This window comes from Mesoplodon densirostris, chromosome 14 (assembly GCF_025265405.1).
Source record: "Mesoplodon densirostris isolate mMesDen1 chromosome 14, mMesDen1 primary haplotype, whole genome shotgun sequence".
Taxonomy (NCBI): Eukaryota; Metazoa; Chordata; class Mammalia; order Artiodactyla; family Ziphiidae; genus Mesoplodon; species Mesoplodon densirostris.
In genome coordinates, this window is record NC_082674.1 from 53,712,474 (window position 1) to 53,732,794 (window position 20,321).

At 36.5% G+C, this 20,321-nt stretch overlaps 1 protein-coding gene across 4 annotated transcripts in view; it reads right to left on the bottom strand.

Moving 5' to 3' along the window:
- The window catches only part of WDPCP (WD repeat containing planar cell polarity effector), a 330,758-nt gene that overhangs the window by 194,875 nt on the left and 115,562 nt on the right, over positions 1-20,321 (bottom strand). For all 4 annotated transcript variants that reach the window (XM_060117623.1, XM_060117625.1, XM_060117622.1 and 1 more), the window contains exons 3-6: positions 16,814-16,861; positions 15,919-15,963; positions 14,315-14,385; positions 14,004-14,063 (exon numbers count right to left, since the gene is read on the bottom strand). In XM_060117623.1, coding sequence (XP_059973606.1) covers positions 14,004-14,063; positions 14,315-14,385; positions 15,919-15,963; positions 16,814-16,861 — 224 coding nt within the window. The remainder of the gene's footprint in view (positions 1-14,003; positions 14,064-14,314; positions 14,386-15,918; positions 15,964-16,813; positions 16,862-20,321) is intronic.

Genomic DNA, 20,321 nt, shown 5'->3' on the forward strand with positions numbered 1-20,321 from the left:
ATGGCTGTTCACCTGGACTATGGAAGCAGCCTTCTGATTGCCGATTTGATCTTCGCTTCCTTCAATGTGTTCGCATCACAATAGCTAGAGTTATCCAATTAAAAAGTAAATCAGATCAAGCTCCTCCTCTGCTTAAAAGCCCCGAAAGGTTTCCCATCTCACTTAGAGTAAAAGCCAAGTCCTTTCAAAGGCCTGAAAGGCCCTTATATAACTAGTGCCTCATTTTCTCTCTGATCTCAATTCCCACTACTCTTCTCCTTGCTCATCCCACTCCAATCAGATCAACTCTTCGATGTTTTTCAAACATGTCACGTATACTTCCATCTCAGGGCCTCTGTACCTGCCTTTCCCTCTGCCTGGAACCCTCTTCTCCAGATACCTTCCACGGCTTGCTCCTTTATGTCTTAATCACACGAGGTCTTTCCTGGTCACCAGATATCAGGCCCATCCTGCCCTACCATCCCCCACATATACTTCCTATTTTTCTTGCTTTATTTTTCTCTTAACAATTTTTATTACTTTCTTACATACTCTAAATTTTACTTATCAATCCCTTCTTGACTGTCTACCCTAATAGAACTTAAGCTACAGGGGAACAGGGATAATGGTCATTTTTGTCTGTTTTATTCACTGGCATCCCTAGCAATGAGAATTCTATTTGGCAAATAGTAGGCACTATATATATATGCCTTGAGTGAAAGAATGGTCAAAAGCAGGGCACTGTCCCTTCAGGAATATTTCAGATCCAGACTGGAAGCACAGAAGCTGAAAAGCCACATTCCAGTTGAGTCTGGTGTGACATTATATATATATATGTATATGTACATGTATTTTATATGTAAAAATACACTTAAAGTATGCAATATTCCTACAATATTTTGCTTTTTTGTGTAAGCTGTTAGTGGGTCAGTGGGTGGAAATTTTACTGTACACTTCTTAAATAAACACTAATCTCTGGGCATGCTCCATAGCACACATGAGAATTTCTCATACCGAAAAATGAGCAATAGAGGAATTTCAAATGCCTCAGCCTGGGGAAGATGTATTTTTGGATAGGGGCAGTGGTCTATGGAAAATAATACCACTAGTTTGAACAACCTACTCTGCCCTCATAGCAGGCAGTGAATGGCGGTGCTTTGTGGAGCCACTGGAAGCCCGAGGCAACAGGAAGAGTCAGTGAAACAGTGCAACATTTATTTAAAATTCTGATATTTTGCTCATTATAGGTCTTTTGAGGGGCATTAATTCTGATTTTTAAATGTTGTACAAAAATATGACTTAAAAAAAGTAAGCTTTCTTGTAAGTCCTACCAGGAACCTCTGCTTACTTTGGCCAGAACTGCCTCATTTTGCCACTCTGAACAATAGGGTCTGTTCATAAAGAAAAATAGATACTGGACAAGCAACTAGCAATGTCTTCCATATATGTTATTCCTTGATCATTACTTACAGATTTTTTTTCAGTAAAATTTAATTATCCTATATCTTTTATTATCTCTTATTAAATATTATTATCTCTTATTAAATATTATTATTATTAATTCTCCTAGATCAGATTAGATATCAGATCTATCAGTTCCTTTTCTTCCCTCCCTCCAATATTCCTAGGAGAACCTTCTGTCCCCTGCCCCAATTTGGATCAGCTGCTACCTAGGCCTAAAGCACAGTCATCCTAAGATTTCTCTTCATTTCTTTCCTGTGTAAGATCCTCTGTTTCCTGGATCCTAAGAAATCTTGCTTTTTGGTTCACTCTACTGCTTTAGGGCAGCACATCTTCCAATAACTTCCTGAGAAAAAGTCCATGGCAGATAGGTAAGATTTTTTGAGAGCTAACTAGCCTGAAAATGTCCTTGCTTGAAAGGCAATTTAGAATTCTAGACACAGAATTCTAGGCTAAAAGCTCTTCCCTTCAGAATTTTGAAGGCATGATTCCACAGTCTTCTAACTCCTTGTATTGCTGTTGAGAAGTCTGATTCCCGTTCCTTTCTATGTATCTTATTTTTATTTTTTTACTGCAAAAGCTTTCTGGATCTTCTCTTTATCTTTGGTTTTCTAAAATTCACAAAATATGTCTTGGTATTAGTCTTTTTTTCAACCACTGGGTCCTTTCAAACTGTAAACAAACATCCTCCAGTTCTGGGAAATTTTCTTCTATTATATTTTGTTTGTTTGTTTCTTCCCTCCTGTTTTCTATCATTAGTAAGATATTGGACCTTCTGGCCTGATGCTCTAATCTTCTTATCTTCTATTGCCTATTGTTCACTATGTCCTTTAGTACACTCTGTTCTGCATTATAGGGATATTTTAACTTTATCAATTCTTCTATTAATTCTTCTATCTATGCAGTCATATTTTTTTAATTTATTTTTATTTTTATTTATTTTTGGCTGCATTGGGTCTTTGTTGCTGTGTGTGGGCCTCGTTGCGACAAGTAGGGGCTACTCTTCATTGCGGTGCACAGGCTTCCCACTGCGGTGGCTTCTCTTGTTACGGAGCACAGGCTCTAGGCACACGGGCTTCAGTAGCTGTGGCACACAGGCTCAGTAGTTGTGGCTCATGGGCTCTAGAGCACAGACTCAGTAGTTGTGGCACTTGGGTTTAGTTGCTCCGCAGCATGTGAGATCTTCCTGGACTAGGGCTCAAACCCATGTCCCCTGCATTGGCAGGTGGATTCTTAACCACTGTGCCACCAGGGAAGCCCCTATGCTGTCATATTTTTAATTCTCAAGAGCTCCTTTCCTTTTTCCTGAGTATTCCTTTTTCAAAAATAGCATCCTATTCTTGTTTCAAAGATGAAAGAACTTCTCTTATTTCTCCGTAGGGATTAATTTTGATTCCCTGAATTTAGTTCTGTTTATTGTACTGTCCCTGATTCTTTTTCTTTTCTGTTTGCTTTAGCCCCAGACTCATAGATCTTAGATTTACAGGTGGAGATTTCCTTGAAAGTACTGTGGATCTCTGGCTCCCTGGTTATATTTATTTATTTTTTAACAGATCTTTATTGGAGTATAATTGCTTCACAATACTGTGTTACTTTCTTTTGTACAAAGTCAATCAGCCATATGCATAAATATATCCCCATATCCTCTCCCTCTTGAGCCCCCTCCCACCCTCCCTATCCCACCCCTCTAGGTCGTCGCAAAGCATCGAGCTGATCTCCCTGTGCTATGCAGCTGCTTCCCACTAGCTATCTATTTTACATTTGGTAGTGTATATATGTTGATACTACTCTCATTTCACCCCAGCTTCCCCCTCCCTCCCTCAGTGTCCTCAAGTCCATTCTCTATGCCTATGTCTTTATTACTGCCTGGCCACTAGGTTCATCAGTACCATTTCTTTTTTAGATTCCATATATATGCGTTAGCATACGGTATTTGTTTTTCTCTTTCTGACTTACTTCACTCTGTATGACAGACTCTAGTTCCATCCACCTCACTACAAATAACTCAATTTCACACAGGAAGATAAGCAAAATCAGAAGACAGAAAAACACACAGCAGGTGAAGGAGCAAGATAAAAACCTACCAGACCTAACAAATGAAGAGGTAATAGGCAGTCTACCTGAAAAAGAATTCAGAATAATGATAGTAAAGATGATCCAAGATTCTATTTCCAAGATCCAAAATCTTGGAAATAGAATAGACAAAATGCAAGAAACAGTTAACAAGGACCTAGAAGAACTAAAGATGAATCAAGCATCGATTAAAAACACAATAAATGAAATGAAAAATACTCTAGATGGGATCAATAGCAGAATAACTGAGGCAAAAGAACGGATAAGTGAGGTGGAAGATAAAATAGTGGAAATAACTGCTGCAGAGCAAAATAAAGAAAAAAGAATGAAAAGAACAGAGGACAGTCTCAGAGACCTCTGGGACAACATTAAACGCACCAACATTCGAATTATAGGGGTTCCAGAAGAAGAAGAGAAAAAGAAAGGGACTGAGAAAATATTTGAAGAGATTATAGTTGAAAACTTCCCTAATATGGGAAAGGAAATAGTTAATCAACTCCAGGAGAAACAGAGAGTCCCATACAGAATAAATCCAAGGAGAAATACACCAAGACACATATTAATCAAACTGTCAAAAATTAAACACAAAGAAATCATATTAAAAGCAGCAAGGGAAAAAAAACAAATAACACACAAGGGAATCCCCATCAGGTTAACAGCTGATCTCTCAGCAGAAACTCCACAAGCCAGAAGGGAGTGGCAGGACATAGTTAAAGTGATGAAGGACAGAAACCTGCAACCAAGATTACTCTACCCAGCAAGGATCTCATTCAGGTATGATGGAGAAATTAAAACCTTTACAGACAAGCAAAAGCTGAGAGAGTTCAGCACCACCAAACTAGCTTTACAACAAATGCTAAAGGAACTTCTCTAGGCAAGAAACACAACAGAAGGAATGTACCTACAATAACGAACCCAAAGCAATTAAGGAAATGGGAATAGGAACATACATATCAATAATTACCTTAAATGTAAGTGGACTAAATGCTCCCACAAAAAGACATAGACTGGCTGAATGGATACAAAAACAAGACCCATATATATGCTGTCTACAAGAGACCCACTTCAGACCTAGAGACACAAACAGATTGAAAGTAAGGGAATGGAAAAAGATATTCCATGCAAATGGAAACCAAAAGAAAGCTGGAGTAGCAATTCTTATATCAGACAAAATAGACTTTAAAATAAAGACTATTAGAAGAGACAAAGAAGGACACTACATAATGATCAAGGGATCGATCCAGGAAGAAGATATAACAATTGTAAATATTTATGCACCCAGCATAGGAGCACCGCAATACATAAGGCAAATACTAACAGCCATAAAAGGGGAAATCGACAGTAACACACTCATACTATGGGACTTTAACACCCCACTTTCACCAATGGACAGATCATCCAAAATGAAAATAAATAAGGAAACACAAGCTTTAAATGATACATTAAACAAGATGAACTTAATTGATATTTATAGGACATTCCATCCAAAAACAACAGAATACACATTTTTCTCAAGTGCTCATGGAACATTCTCCAGGATAGACCATATCTTGGGTCACAAATCAAGCCTTGGTAAATTTAAGAAAATTGAAATTGTATCAAGTATCTTTTCCGACCACAATGCTATGAGACTAGACATCAATTACAGGAAAAGATCTGTAAAAAATACAAACACATGGAGGCTAAACAATACACTACTCAATAACGAAGTGATCACTGCAGAAATCAAAGAGGAAATTAAAAAATACCTAGAAACAAACGACAATGGAGACACGACGACCCAAAACCTATGGGACGCAGCAAAAGCAGTTCTAAGGGGGAAGTTTATAGCAATACAATCCCACCTTAAGAAACAAGAAACATCTCGAGTAAACAACCTGACCCTGCACCTAAAGCAATTAGAGAAAGAAGAACAAAAAACCCCCAAAGTTAGCAGAAGGAAAGAAATCATAAAGATCAGATCAGAAATAAATGAAAAAGAAATGAAGGAAACGATAGCAAAGATCAATAAAACGAAAAGCTGGTTCTTTGAGAAGATAAACAAAATTGACAAACCATTAGCCAGACTCATCAAGAAAAAAAGGGAGAAGACTCAAATCAATAGAATTAGAAATGAAAAAGGAGAAGTAACAACTGACACTGCAGAAATACAAAAGATCATCAGAGATTACTACAAGCAACTCTATGCCAATAAAATGGACAACCTGGAAGAAATGGACAAATTCTTAGAAATGCACAACCTGCCCAGACTGAATGAGGAAGAAACAGAAAATATGAATAGACCAATCACAAGCATTGAAATTGAAACTGTGATTAAAAATCTTCCAACAAACAAAAGCCCAGGACCAGATAGCTTCACAGGCGAATTCTATCAAACATTTAGAGAAGAGCTAACACCCATCCTTCTCAAACTCTTCCAAACAATTTCAGAGGAAGGAACATTCCCAAACTCATTCTACGAGGCCACCATCACCTTGATACCAAAACCAGGCAAGGATGTCACAAAGAAAGAAAACTACAGGCCAATATCACTGATGAACATAGATGCAAAAATCCTCAACAAAATACTAGCAAACAGAATCCAACAGCACATTAAAAGGATCATACACCATGATCAAGTGGGGTTTATTCCAGGAATGCAAGGATTCTTCAATATACACAAATCAATCAATGTGATACACCATATTAACAAATTGAAGGAGAAAAACCATATGATCATCTCAATAGATGCAGAGAAAGCTTTCGACAAAATTCAACACCCATTTATGATAAAAACCCTGCAGAAAGTAGGCATAGAGGGAACTTTCCTCAACATAATAAAGGCCATATATGACAAACCCACAGCCAACATTGTCCTCAATGGTGAAAAACTGAAACCATTTCCACTAAGATCAGGAACAAGACAAGGCTGCCCACTTTCACCAATCTTACTCAACCTAGTTTTGGAAGTTTTAGCCACAGCAATCAGAGAAGAAAAGGAAATAAAAGGAATCCAAATTGGAAAAGAAGAAGTAAAGCTGTCACTGTTTGCAGATGACATGATACTATACATAGAGAATCCTAAAGATGCTACCAGAAAACTACTAGAGCTAATCAATGAATTTGGTAAAGTAGCAGGATACAAAATTAATGCACAGAAATCTCTGGCATTCCTGTACACTAATGATGAAAAATCTGAAAATGAAATCAAGAAAACACTCCCATTTACCATTGCAACAAAAAGAATAAAATATCTAGGAATAAACCTACCTAAGGAGACAAAGGACCTGTATGCAGAAAATTATAAGACACTGATGAAAGAAATTAAAGATGATACAAATAGATGGAGAGATGTACCATGCTCCTGGATTGGAAGAATCAATATTGTGAAAATGACTCTACTACCCAAAGCAATCTACAGATTCAATGCAATCCCTATCAAACTACCACTGGCATTTTTCACAGAACTAGAACAAAAAATTTCAAAATTTGTTTGGGAAAACAAAAGACCCCGAATAGCCAAAGCAATCTTGAGAACGAAAAACGGAGCTGGAGGAATCAGGCTCCCTGACTTCAGACTATAGTACAAAGCTACAGTAATCAAGACAGTGTGGTACTGGCACAAAAACAGAAAGATAGATCAATGGAACAGGATAGAAAGCCCAGAGATAAACCCACGCACATATGGTCAACTTATCTTTGATAAAGGAGGCAGGAATGTACAGTGGAGAAAGGACAGCCTCTTCAATAAGTGGTGCTGGGAAAACTGGACAGGGACATGTAAAAGTATGAGATTAGATCATTCCCTAACACCATACACAAAAATAAGCTCCAAATGGATTAAAGACCTAAATGTAAGGCCAGAAACTATCAAACTCTTAGAGGAAAACATAGGCAGAACACTCTATGACATAAATCACAGCAAGATCCTTTTTGACCCACCTCCTAGAGAAATGGAAATAAAAACAAAGATAAACACATGGGACCTAATGAAACTTCAAAACTTTTGTACAGCAAAGGAAACCATAAACAAGACCAAAAGACAACCCTCAGAATGGGAGAAGATATTTGCAAATGAAGCAACTGACAAAGGATTAACCTCCAAAATTTATAAGCAGCTCATGCAGCTCAATAGCAAAAAAACAAACAACCCAATCCAAAAATGGGCAGAAGACTTAAATAGGCATTTCTCCAAAGAAGATATACAGACTGCTAACACACACATGAAAGACTGCTCAACATCATTAATCATTAGAGAAATGCAAATCAAAACTACAATGAGATATCATCTCACACCAGTCAGAATGGCCATCATCAAGAAATCTAGAAACAATAAATGCTGGAGAGGGTGTGGAGAAAAGGGAACACTCTTGCACTGCTGGTGGGAATGTGAATTGGTACAGCCACTATGGAGAACAGTATGGAGGTTTCTTAAAAAACTAAAAATAGAACTACCATATGGCCCAGCAATCCCACTACTGGGCATATACCCTGAGAAAACCATAATTCAAAAAGAGACATGTACCAAAATGTTCATTGCAGCTCTATTCACAATAGCCCAGAGATGGAAACAACCTAAGTGTTCATCATCGGATGAATGGATAAAGAAGATGTGGCACATATATACAATGGAATATTACTCAGCCATAAAAAGAAACGAAACTGAGCTATTTGTAATGAGGTGGATAGACCTAGAGTCTGTCATACAGAGTGAAGTAAGTCAGAAAGAGAAAGACAAATACCGTTTGCTAACACATATATATGGAATTAAAAAAAAAATGTCATGAAGAGCCTGGGGGTAAAACGGGAATAAAGACACAGACCTACTTGAGAATGGAGTTGAGGATATGGGGAGGGGGAAGGGTAAGCTGTGACGAAGCGAAAGAGAGGCATGGACATATGTACACTACCAAACGTAGGGTAGATAGATAGTGGGAGGCAGCCGCAGAGCACAGGGAGATCAGCTCGGTGCTTTGTGACCGCCTGGAGGGGTGGGATGGGGAGGGTGGGAGGGAGGGAGATGCATGAGGGAAGGGATGTGGGAACAGATGTATATGTATGACTGATTCACTTTGTTATAAAGCAGAAACTAATTTAAAAAAAGGAATATGATTTGGCAATAAAGCAGTGATTCATGCTAAAAAAAAAAAAATAGAATCCATACTTAGGCATACCATGATGAATCTGCATGACACGAATGGCTGAGAGAGGCCTTAAAAACTTCCAGTGAAGATCATAACCTCCAAAGAACAAAGACTGATAAGACTCTTCATCACCCATGACAGAAGCCAAGCTAAAAAATGGAACTTTCAGTGGACTGAAAGAAAATGATTGCCAACCTAGAATTATTTAACCATAAAAAGTACTTTTAAGAATGAGGGCAAAATAATTTTCAGGTGAACAAATAAAATAAAATAAAATAAAATAAAATAACTCAGTTTCGTTTCTTTTTATGGCTGAGTAATATTCCATTGTATATATGTGCCACATCTTCTTTATCCATTCATCTGTCAATGGACATTTAGGTTGCTTCCATGTCCTGGCTATTGTAAACAGTGCTGCAATGAACACTGTGGTATGTCTCTTTTTGAATTATGGTTTTCTCAGGGTATATGCCCAGTAGTGGGAGTGCTGGGTCATACGGTAATTCTATTTTTAGTTTTCTAAGGAACCTCCATGCTGCTCTCCATAGTGGTTGTACCAATTTACATTCCCATCCCTGGTTATATTTAAAAGTGAGTCTCCAAAAAATTGATTGGAAGCTTGGTGTGTATCAGGAGGCTTGTTAACTTGGGCTTCAGTGTAAGGAGATTTGTTGGCACATCTACATTTTCAAAGGGAACTACCAAGTATCAGTATCCATAGGCTTTGCTCTGGGAGTAATAATCTATTTTGTCAGAGAAGGGTCTTCTAAATAAGTTACATTGAGATATAAGCCTCGGTGCTGGAGGGGGTAAGGAGTTGGGGAAGATCTCACCATTCCAGATACAGACTCTTACTTAATCCCCTTATTTTCAGTCTAGCCACCTTACTTCTACTCTGTGCTTAAAATCTTCAAGTCCAGAAACCCCTCAGTTTGGTGTTTCCAGAAAATAATTATCCCATTTCATTTGTTCTTTGGAGAAACCACCTCTGGTTTTCATGTTTTAGCCTACATCCCACTTCCAGGCTAATCTCTGTGCTTTCTCTAAATTCTTATTATCTTTTTAACTTGGTGTCATACAACTTAGCACTCACTAGTGTCCTAGTGATTTTACATGTCTGTTTTCCTTGACTAGGTTATGCTGGCAACTCAGCCCACACTTTACACATCTTTAGTGCCTCCTGCAATGGTGGCAGTCAGTAAATACTGTGTGATGGGTTTTGTATAAATAATATGCTATTACTAATAGTCGTAACTTAAAACCATGGTTTGTCAATTATTATTTTATGAGGAAATCGAAACTGATTTTCACACAGTTTGATGAAAGATCAGGTAACGATGCTATTCATTCTACAACTGAGGAAGTTATAATAAAATAAGTTCCTTAAGGTCACAGTTTATCTGTGATATGCTTGGAAAATAATCTCTACTTTTACATAGCCTGTCAAGTAATTCATTACAAGAATTTAAAAAGAAAACTATCTTTTCTTGGCATTTTAAAGTTGTATCTGGAAATGTCGAATAAGTATAGAAAGAAATCAGGGTAAAGATGACTATATCATACTTTTATGCTCAAATGTACATATATGATTCAAATAATTTAATCTAAAATCAATATATATGAAGTTACATCTATCTTAATGATAATATTGCTTTTAACTAATTATGCAGTAATCTGCAAATATGAATGTGACTTGAAGCACAATTTAAGGAATTAAAATATTCCACCACAGCAGTGTACAATTTAATAGTATCTCAATGCCAAAACTATTATTCCTTAAGAACAGTTTGGAAAATGGTTTAAGAAATTCAAAGCAGAAAATTATTAAATACTTTCTCATAATAAAATAATTTTAGGAGATCAAAAAATCAGTGAGAAATATATGTGATACACTTTCATTTCAAACTAGTAACAGGTACAGTCTGAAAAACCAACTTCAAAAGAAAGTTTTCATATAGAACATATGTATAGGTAAGTCTTGATTTATAAACTGTTCTGAATTTACAAATGGAAGGAATTATTTTTTAAACGGTACAATTTATAGGTCATTGAATCACTGAATCAACAACATGAACTAAGCTTTGATACTGATGATAGCCTATCAAAACAAAACCTTGTTATTCAACAGAGGGAAAAATCCAGGCTCAGACTGCATCCTCTGAAATTCTTTATGTTGTAGTTGCATTGCTAATTCCTGAACAACTGAACCTTCTGAAGAAATAAGGATCCCTTAAAAAGAAGACAACCAAGATACATTCCATATAGCCTAAAGTTGCCCCTTTTTGAGGGAGGGATAAAAGATTTACATTAGTTAAGGAGTGGCACAGTCGAAAACTGAAAAGTCTAACTATGTTAGCACCAAGATACTGAGGAACTTTTTTCATTTCTTTTCTAAGAATCAGAAAACATATGTTGTGATCAATGGCTGCCATTTTAGGGTTAAATATATGGGGAAAATTACTAATAGAAATGTAAACATATGTTATCTTTAGAGTTACCACACTGGATGATGTACAAAAGGGGGACCCTACAGGAGCCTGTAGAGATGATTTACTGATTTTGCAGCTAACAAAAGGTTAAGGGGATCCTTCTGAAAATTTAGCTTGAGCACCAAATTTTTAATTTTCTGTCATATTAGAGATCTTTAAGAATAACACACATATTCATATTTTTAGAAGACCTAGTTAATAGTCCTGTCTAGAAACTGTGGTAGTGGATGGATAATGTTAGGAGGTCTTTCAAAGGCCCTAAAGATATGGGGAATAACCTGGACCTGTGGACACGGTGGAGGTCAAGTTATCTTGTTGAAATATATCACATCAAGAACGTGCTGGTAGTAAAAGGTCTATTTAAGGCATATCTTATCAATCATAGAAATAAAGCACAAAATATGACAGAACATAATGATAAGTTCCATTGGAAATGTTAAAAGCAGACTCATTGGGCTTCCCTGGTGGCACAGTGGTTGAGAATCCACCTGCCGATGCAGGGGACGTGGGTTCGTGCCCCGGTCCGGGAGGATCCCACGTGCCACGGAGTGGCTGGGCCCGTGAGCCATGGCCACTGAGCCTGTGCATCCAGAGCCTGTGCTCCGCAACAGGAGAGGCCACAACAGTGAGAGGCCCGCGTACCGCAAAAAAAAAAAAAAGCAGACTCATTCGTACAACAGCCTATGAAATCAGTATTTTCAGGTTGCTATAAATTATGGAAGTAATTTTTATATATTCTATCACGCAAATTCCTTTTCTGAATTGAATTAATTCAATAGTGAGGAATATCCCTCTTCATACTCTCCCATACACACATGCACACAAACCTGCTTAATAAGTTAAAATGCAATAAAGTCTATTTAAAAAGGATTGCCTACTGAGATGCTCCACTGCATATTTTCAGATGCCTGACATGTTCCAACTTACCTGTGCAACAGTAAGGGTGAGGCCATGAGACACACCTCTTACTATAGGTGGTAGGCTTCCCCTGCAGTCAAATAATTTTGAACCAGCTTTTAAAGTGAGTAATGGCATTGAGAAGTACAATTTGTGTTGTACTAAGTTTAAAACTTTCTGGAGTATATTTTGTATTCAAGTTTTAAAGTCTGATTAAAATTTTTATGAAAACAAATTATGAATTTTTAAATAATTCCATCCTTTTCAATAGTATCCTAAGTCTAATTTAAGAAGTATTATGGTTCTAAAAAGGAAACAAAATTGAGTTATTTGTAGTGAGGTGGATGGACCTAGAGTCTGTCACACAGACTGAAGTAAGTCAGAAAGAGAAAAACAAATACCGTATGCTAACACATATATATGGAATCTAAAAAAAAAGGTCATGAAGAACCTAGGGGCAAGACGGAATAAAGACACAGACCTACTAGAGAATGGACTTGAGGACACGGGAAGGGGGAAGGGTAAGCTGGGACAAAGTGAGAGAGTGGTAGTGTATATACGGACATATATACACTACCAAATGTAAAATAGATAGCTAGTGGGAAGCAGTAGCATAGCACAGGGAGATCAGCTCAGTGCTTTGTGACCAGCTAGAAGGGTGGGATAGGGAGGGTGGGAGGGAGATGAAAGGGGAAGGAGATATGGGGATATATGTATATGTATAACTGATGCACTTTGTTATAAAGCAGAAACTAACACACCATTGTAAAGCAATTATACTCCAATAAAAATGTTAAAAAAAAGAAGTATTATGGTTCTAAAAATATTAATTCAACCTTGTAAACAGTCTCTGGAAAGTAATAATTATGACAGTTGAGGAGGTAACTAAAGTCACTTTCATGAATAAAGGCAGACTAGTTTAAACAAAAAATGAGGACAAACTAGAGTCCACTAAAATGAGATCTATATTCATATAGTAGATTAAGACAAGTTTATAATTACTACAAATTCAATGTTGTAGATTTATGGATAGAGCCATGGGTCTAAACTTCAAACAAGAGTAGTTAGACCTAAAATTCGTGCATCACATTGTAAACAAGTAAGAATTTAAATTGATACAGGATATTTAATTCCATAAAACAGTTATAATTATTAGTAGTACTGACGTAACTTCAACTACATGTAGGAGTAGAATATTACTAATGATTCTTTTTATCATAAGCAAGTAAAATTTTTCTAGGCAAATAGCACTTTTTAAGCCTATTGACACAGCTGAGATATTTGTCCATTATTTTATGATCAACGGACAAGTGATTATTATGTCCTGAATCTAGACCCATTCAACATGTAGCTCACCTTGTCCAGGCTCTAATAGTGCTGTACAGAAGAACTTTCTGAGATGGAAATGCTCTGTATATATATTGCCCATATCATAACATGTGGCTACTGAGCACTTAAAATGTGGGTAGTGGGTAGTGCAACTGAGGAACTGCATTTTTAATTTTAATTAGTTTAAATTTATACTTAAATAGCCACAGGTGACTACCAGCTATCATATTAAACAGTACAGTTTAGAGGATTCAAAAAGAGCAAATGTCTTGTTTTGTTAGGTCTAACTCTAGTCTGCTTGTTGATTTCCATAAGCATGGTGTTCACAAATGCTTACAAGAGTGGTCAAAATACCGTTTGTCCTATGGTTTTACCTTCATTCAAAAATATGATTAAATCTATGACAAACAAAAAATACCATCTGAAAAGACTGTTACTAGTGCTTATAGTGTCAGTACAACTATACTGATTAATGAGGTAGCCTGAGTCAATCTGTCTAATGTTAGTTCTAGAATGACTAGAATTCAAACTATGAAATACCTGTTCCTAAAAAGTTTTTGTCCATTACCTATCATAACACAAGAATACCAATTACTGCATAGTTTTCAGCTCCATTGGTTAAACACTGCGAAAGCATGTCAAACCTTTTTACCTGACAGACATATTTGTTCTTCCATTTGCTCAGCACACACTGACTATTTTGCATCAGCTCCTGAAGGAAACAGAAAAAGAGAGTGCAGTTGGCTATACACATTGTCGTTACCAGTTAAAGTGCTTCTGATTTGCAAGCAAAAAAAAAGATCAGCATGCCTCACAAAGATGCAACTGTTTTGGAACTCCTCACTGGACAAAAGCAAAGCTATCATCACCAGGAGAGTTGATCCTTTATGAAAATTAAAGCTGTTGAAAGATGTTTTAAAACAGATTTGTTTGTTGCCATTTTTGAAACTTCTGGAAATATACCTCCAACTCCTTGAGTGAGTCTCGAAGTTTTTCTGGGCGTCTGTTTTTGAGCGTCCATGGAAAATCTCGTGCTGGCAAACAAAACGTGTACTACAGTTAGTTAAACATGGCTTAAAAAGGAAACTCTGCTTAGCAATGTGCCTTAGGAGATTAAAATAAAACACCTCCTTAACTGAAAGGAAGTAGGCTTCATTTCCATCATCAAATGACAGTTTTTGAAAGGCTCTGTCATAAAAACAGGATTTTTACCACAAAACAATCTCCCTGATCAAAATTTTATGATGACAACTAACAAGGCTCAGAGAATCCCTGGGAAAGCTTCCTAGGCCTGTGAATCTAGCACTTAACAGTAAATGACCCACTCTTTACCACAGAAGTAACATTTTCATATAAATAAAGAGTCAATCCAAAAGAAATTCCAAACTGTGCAAGTAGCCTTATCAGATCTGAAAATTCCTATGAGTAAATGAATATAGTGAGGAAAGAAATAAAATTTAAAAAATAACACAGAGAAAATGAATTTAAAATTAAGCATCACACATTTAAACTAAGGACAAATTTGAGGGAAATCCAAGTTTTAACAGATTAGACACTAACAGTGCTCTTTTCTATTTAAAATAATTCTCTTTAAAATCTACACCACAATTCAATAATGATAAGCCTTTATTTTGTTTTAAATTAAAAGATAAAATTATTTAGTATAGTCTCAATGTTAGCCTAAGACAAACTAAAAATAGTTCTTTTTAAAAGAATTAACAGAATATTAAATTCATTATAATGATATCTATTTCATCACAAAAACGAATTCATCTCTGAATTCTCCTAAATAATAATTCTAAATGCGTGTGTACATGTGTTTTGTGTGTATGTACATATAATATACAGTATATATAGGCATTTAAATTTTTATAGAATTGCTATACATCTTATTAAAGCAAATTAATGACATTCTATAAACATAATTTATGATGTGCAGAGCATATGTAAAAAGTTTTAAATCTCTGTTGCAGGTACTAATACCGTATTTTTAAAAATTAAATGTTAGCTTGATCATTTAAAATGAGAATAAGTAGGATATTCAGTTCCACCTATATTCCAAATAAAACAGTCATATTTTAACCACATTATACTGTACCCATATTACATATATAACATGTTTATATATTTGAAAACAGGAAAGACTAAAGAGAATAAAATGCTAATACTGATAATTACAAATCTTATTCTCTTACAATGGGCAAAACATATTAATAATTTAGGCATAATATGGATAATAAAATGTTATCAGAATTTAAGCATGGTACACTTATTTTAAATATATTAAATAATATAAATATGGTTCATTAAGAATGTTTGTGTTTACAAAAGCATATATCTCACCAAACAATGGACAGAGATTTCAATGGTCTAAATGAAAAATTCCTAACAATATAATTCTTATTCACATGTTTATGTACCTAAACAATGGGAATTTATAAGAAATTTATAAGGAATAACATTTTCTCTTTGTGCAGAAAGCTTAAAATATGTTTTAAGACTGAATTTTCAGGGATATTAAAATTCCAGTTTTATAATAATTCCAAAAATATATAAAGTAAACTTACATTCTGCCAGCTTCTGCTTTTCTTCTAAGTTACCATGCTCTGTTGCTGATATTGTGGCAGAAGAGAGATGGAAAAAAAAAAGTGGAAATTATTTTTATTATAATACTTTATATTTTTATATGTGCATAAATAATGTATTTATACACACTATTGAGATTAATAAAATACACTAAACTTTTTAAAAGGCAGTTGAAAAATGCCATAATTTGGATGTTTTCATTTCATAGAAGATTTCCTAAATTTGTAGTGAAAAGGCTTTACAATGCACAACAGGTGGGCCAATATCCTGAATTTGCAATCTCATCAGATAGGGAACAGAATTGCAACTGAGCCCAGAACAGAAGCTGCTTCAGTCTGTCATCAGAACCATGAAGTCAGCCTATTAGCCACCAAGCTAAGCACACAGGATGCCCACACAAGCCCCACTTCAACAGAGACCAAAACAGGAAGTAACTCTAGCGAGAAAGACCTTTTGGCCCATCATGAAACTTCTGGGATTAACAGGATTAATCAGATAAAGAAAATTGATCACTCACTCAGAAATGCCTATTTCAGATATCAGGTGAGGATCCAGGAGGCCAGCATCAGTGGGACCCATGCATTAACAATGCCCTCTACTGGGACATTGATAAATAGACGAGAATAGACTGTCCAGTTATCAGTCCAATCAGCAGTAAAATGAAAATTTTCAGGTTCTGCTATAGCATTTTCTCAATATTGCTTTATTTTATATAGAATAGATATCAACCTCAGCATTTTTCTGAAGAACTGGAGTAACCTTTCTTGAAATTCTAGAATTCATCTAAGACTCATAAAAACAGAGTTTTCAAGTCAGAATTTTATAGTTTAGAATACAAAGTTTATAAAAATCACTTTAGTAGAACAGACACTTTACCTGGTGGCTCTTTCTTGTCATAATACTGGTAGATCCCGATGTCTCTATCTGTAGAAAGGAAGAAATGACATTAGATTATGGTAAAAAGTTATGGAGAATAAGAAGCCAACCCATACTGTACGGCAGGGTCGGTAGGGCAGGGAGGAGGGCAGAAACAATATCTTTATGTTACTGGAAATGAAATACTTCAAAGGTATCTGGACATGGGTTTATCTATTCTAGGGATATTCAGGAACTGGATAGTTTATCAGTCCAGTTAGAAAAGAAATATACAAAACTAGAACGGCATGAGGAAAGAAGTGGTAAAGAACTGACATCAAGGAAGACCAACTTTTTTCTCTCACACTTCCTCTGATATTTTTCACAGGGTGCTACCAAAAGAAACTACCACTAAGCAAGGCCAAATGAAATCAGTGGATAGAATTCTGAGCTGTGGCTTTCTCTTCTCTAATTTAACTCGAGTCTAGTAGGGTATTTGGGGGAAATCTGCAGAAAAGAAAGGTTTAGAGGAAGGTGTGGATAAATTATCTGCAGCTTGTTTAGATTCAAAAAACCTTCCAAACCATTCAAATTCGGATGCTCTGCTGGGGTTACAAAAGCAAAGCTAGGCTTCCAAGATGCTGAGAGTGATTTAACCATGGAATCCGTTCCTGCAGTTGAATTACAGGAGAACAAAATAATTGTGCCCACTTTCTTCCTATCTGTGAATAGTGAAATATTTCTTTCTTTGAAGTAACATTTGTTTCCTTCCATGCAAAATAATTCTAGTTACTAACAAAAGGATACAACTATTTCTAAAGAAATGGAAGCAGTGCAGGCTGCCCCCTAGTGACTGACTGCTCCAAACTTTCTCAAACTGAATGATAAAACTTCCTCAAAAAAGCTATAATTAATTTTTCAAATATAGTTTTTCAAAATAGTCAATCATGCGTACTTACTGAAGCTCTATTTTATTCATCATGCCACTAATTGGGACATATAATTTAAAGAATGCAGTTTATTTCTGTTGGTTATATTGAAGATACCTAATGAGTGCCAGGGAAAGGTCATGAGTAGGGCTCCTAGGGTACTGATAATATTTTATTTCTTGACCTGGGTGAAGATTTTATGGGTGTGTTCACTTTTTGATAGTTCAAAACATATCTTTATAATCTTTACACTTTTCAATACATATGTGATACTTTTAATAAAAAGAATCTTAAAAAATCCAAGAACCATATGCATTATGTACACAGGCCATATCCTGTGTACATAATGAATATGTGTACATAATGAATATTCCATCTTTCTATGCATCCAAGTATTACAACTCTAGAATAGAACTATGAGGATAATAAGGGGTCCTGAATTCTATGTACAAGTCTGACCTACTGCATCTGGCCCAGAGTGGGGATCTTTAAAACTGAAGCAGGAATAGAAAGGCATCCGCATAAGACCCACCTCACATGGAATGCCAGAGCCTAAGCTGGATGAGGAAGGTGTCCATAGGGAGAGTCAGCCTGACATAGTATGTCAGAACCCTAGCAGGGTGAGAAGCACATTCATAGGAGCAATGGCCTCATGTTGGGTGTTAGAGGCTGAATAAAGTGAGGAAGACATCCACATACAGGGGCAGTCCAACATAGTGTGTCAGAACCTACACGGGGTGAAAAGAACATCCATGCAGGGAAGGGAACTGCCACCGAGACAGAAGACTGTCTGCATACAGGGTGATTTTAAGTAAATAAAGATATGGAAGCGTCAGCTTTCCCAGTGAGAGAGAAGTACAAATATAAAAAGAGAGAACATTAGAATGAACCCTGTGGTGATAGATTAGAATTTGAGGTACAGGTATGAACTCATGGTTTTCGATATATTGAGATACAGAAGTGAATGTGGATGCAAGTATGTGTGTATGCATACATACATACATTCCCTAAGCTCTGGCCACTGAGAGTACCTGGGAGCAGTGATACTCCAAGAGCAATGAGTGCACCTAAAGCACACCTTGGCTTCTAGATACTATTCTCCTCTAAAAGGAACCAAGCTCCTTAGAGAATTGGCTGATTCCAGCACTGAGGAAGGGAAAGTATAATAAGAGCCTGAAAGATCTGTTGTGCCAGAAAGAATGGAAATGCTCAAATATTGACAGGGACATGGCACAAAGACAGAGAAGCCAGCTTGCAAGGGGTCCCACTGGCCACATCAGGGACAATTTAAACATCAAATTAAATAATGGTACTAATGGATTAAAATCATTGACTAAAACAGTACCTGAGCCCATAGGGATAAAATAAATTAAAAATATATTTAAAGTTTAATGAGGAATAAGATATTCACATATTTTCAAGGTACCTCTCTTACAAAATACTAATTAATTCCAAAGAAGAAAGTAACTTTGCAGTGGAGAAGCCTAGCAGACATCACCTTAACCAAGTGATCATGAACATCATCAATAAAGACAGGAATTGAAATTGTGCACCGCCTGTTAGGATGCATTGAGAATACAGCATCACTTCTGGAATATTCCCACCAGATATGCATAATTTGAACCTACTTAAGAGGAAGCTTCAATGATCTAAATGTAGGGACATACTACAAAATAAGTGGTTAAAAAATCTTCAAAAGTGTTAGTCACAAAAGTTAAAAAATAAATTTAAAAAAATTAAAAGGATGAAAGATTTGTTCCAGAATTAAAGAGAATAAAGAGACATGATAACTAAATGTAACATGTCTCTTTTCTTTTTTTTTTTTTTTTAGGTAAGAAGCGGATTTATTTAGAGAGAAACACACTCCACAGACAGAGTGTGGGCCATCTCAGAAGGTGAGAAAGGCACCAGGGTATGGGGTTGTCAGTTTTTATAGGGGTGGGTAATCTCATAGGCTAATGAGTGGGAGGCTTATTGCAGCTATTTCAGGAAGGGGTGGGGATTTCCAGGAATTGGGCCACCACCCACTTTTTTGATCCTTATGGTTGGTCTTGGAACTGTCATGACGCCTGTGGGCGTGCCATTTAGCATGCTGATGTGTTACAGTGAGCGTATACTGAGGCTTAAGGTCTAGTGGAAGTCGACTTGTCCACCATCTTGGACCCATTTGGTTCTAATCAGTTTATGTCATGTCCTCGGGCTATGTCATTCTTTCAAAGGTTGTGCCCTGCCTCCTTCCCTCCTGTTTCATTCCCCCCTCAGATATTTTACTCCCATATTCTTATGAGAAGCAGAAGGGCAATGGTCCGTCTTCTGTAACTGCTTCAGAGCTGAGTGGGGGGTGTCGACCCTGCCTGTCAGGGAGTAAAAATCTCTGGATGCCTGATCTAGGGGCCCCAGAGGCAAGACAGCTCCTTGTTTTAAGTCAGTATGGGCTGTCATCCTCGCATAGACATCATCGTGGTGTGGAACTGTTGTAACTGCTTCCATAGCCTTTCTATGACTCTCCTTGATGATGAAGCACTTTTTGTAACAGCATCAGAATACAAAAATATCTATAAATGACAAAAGACTTAAAAGCCATGGTTAAACATCTGATT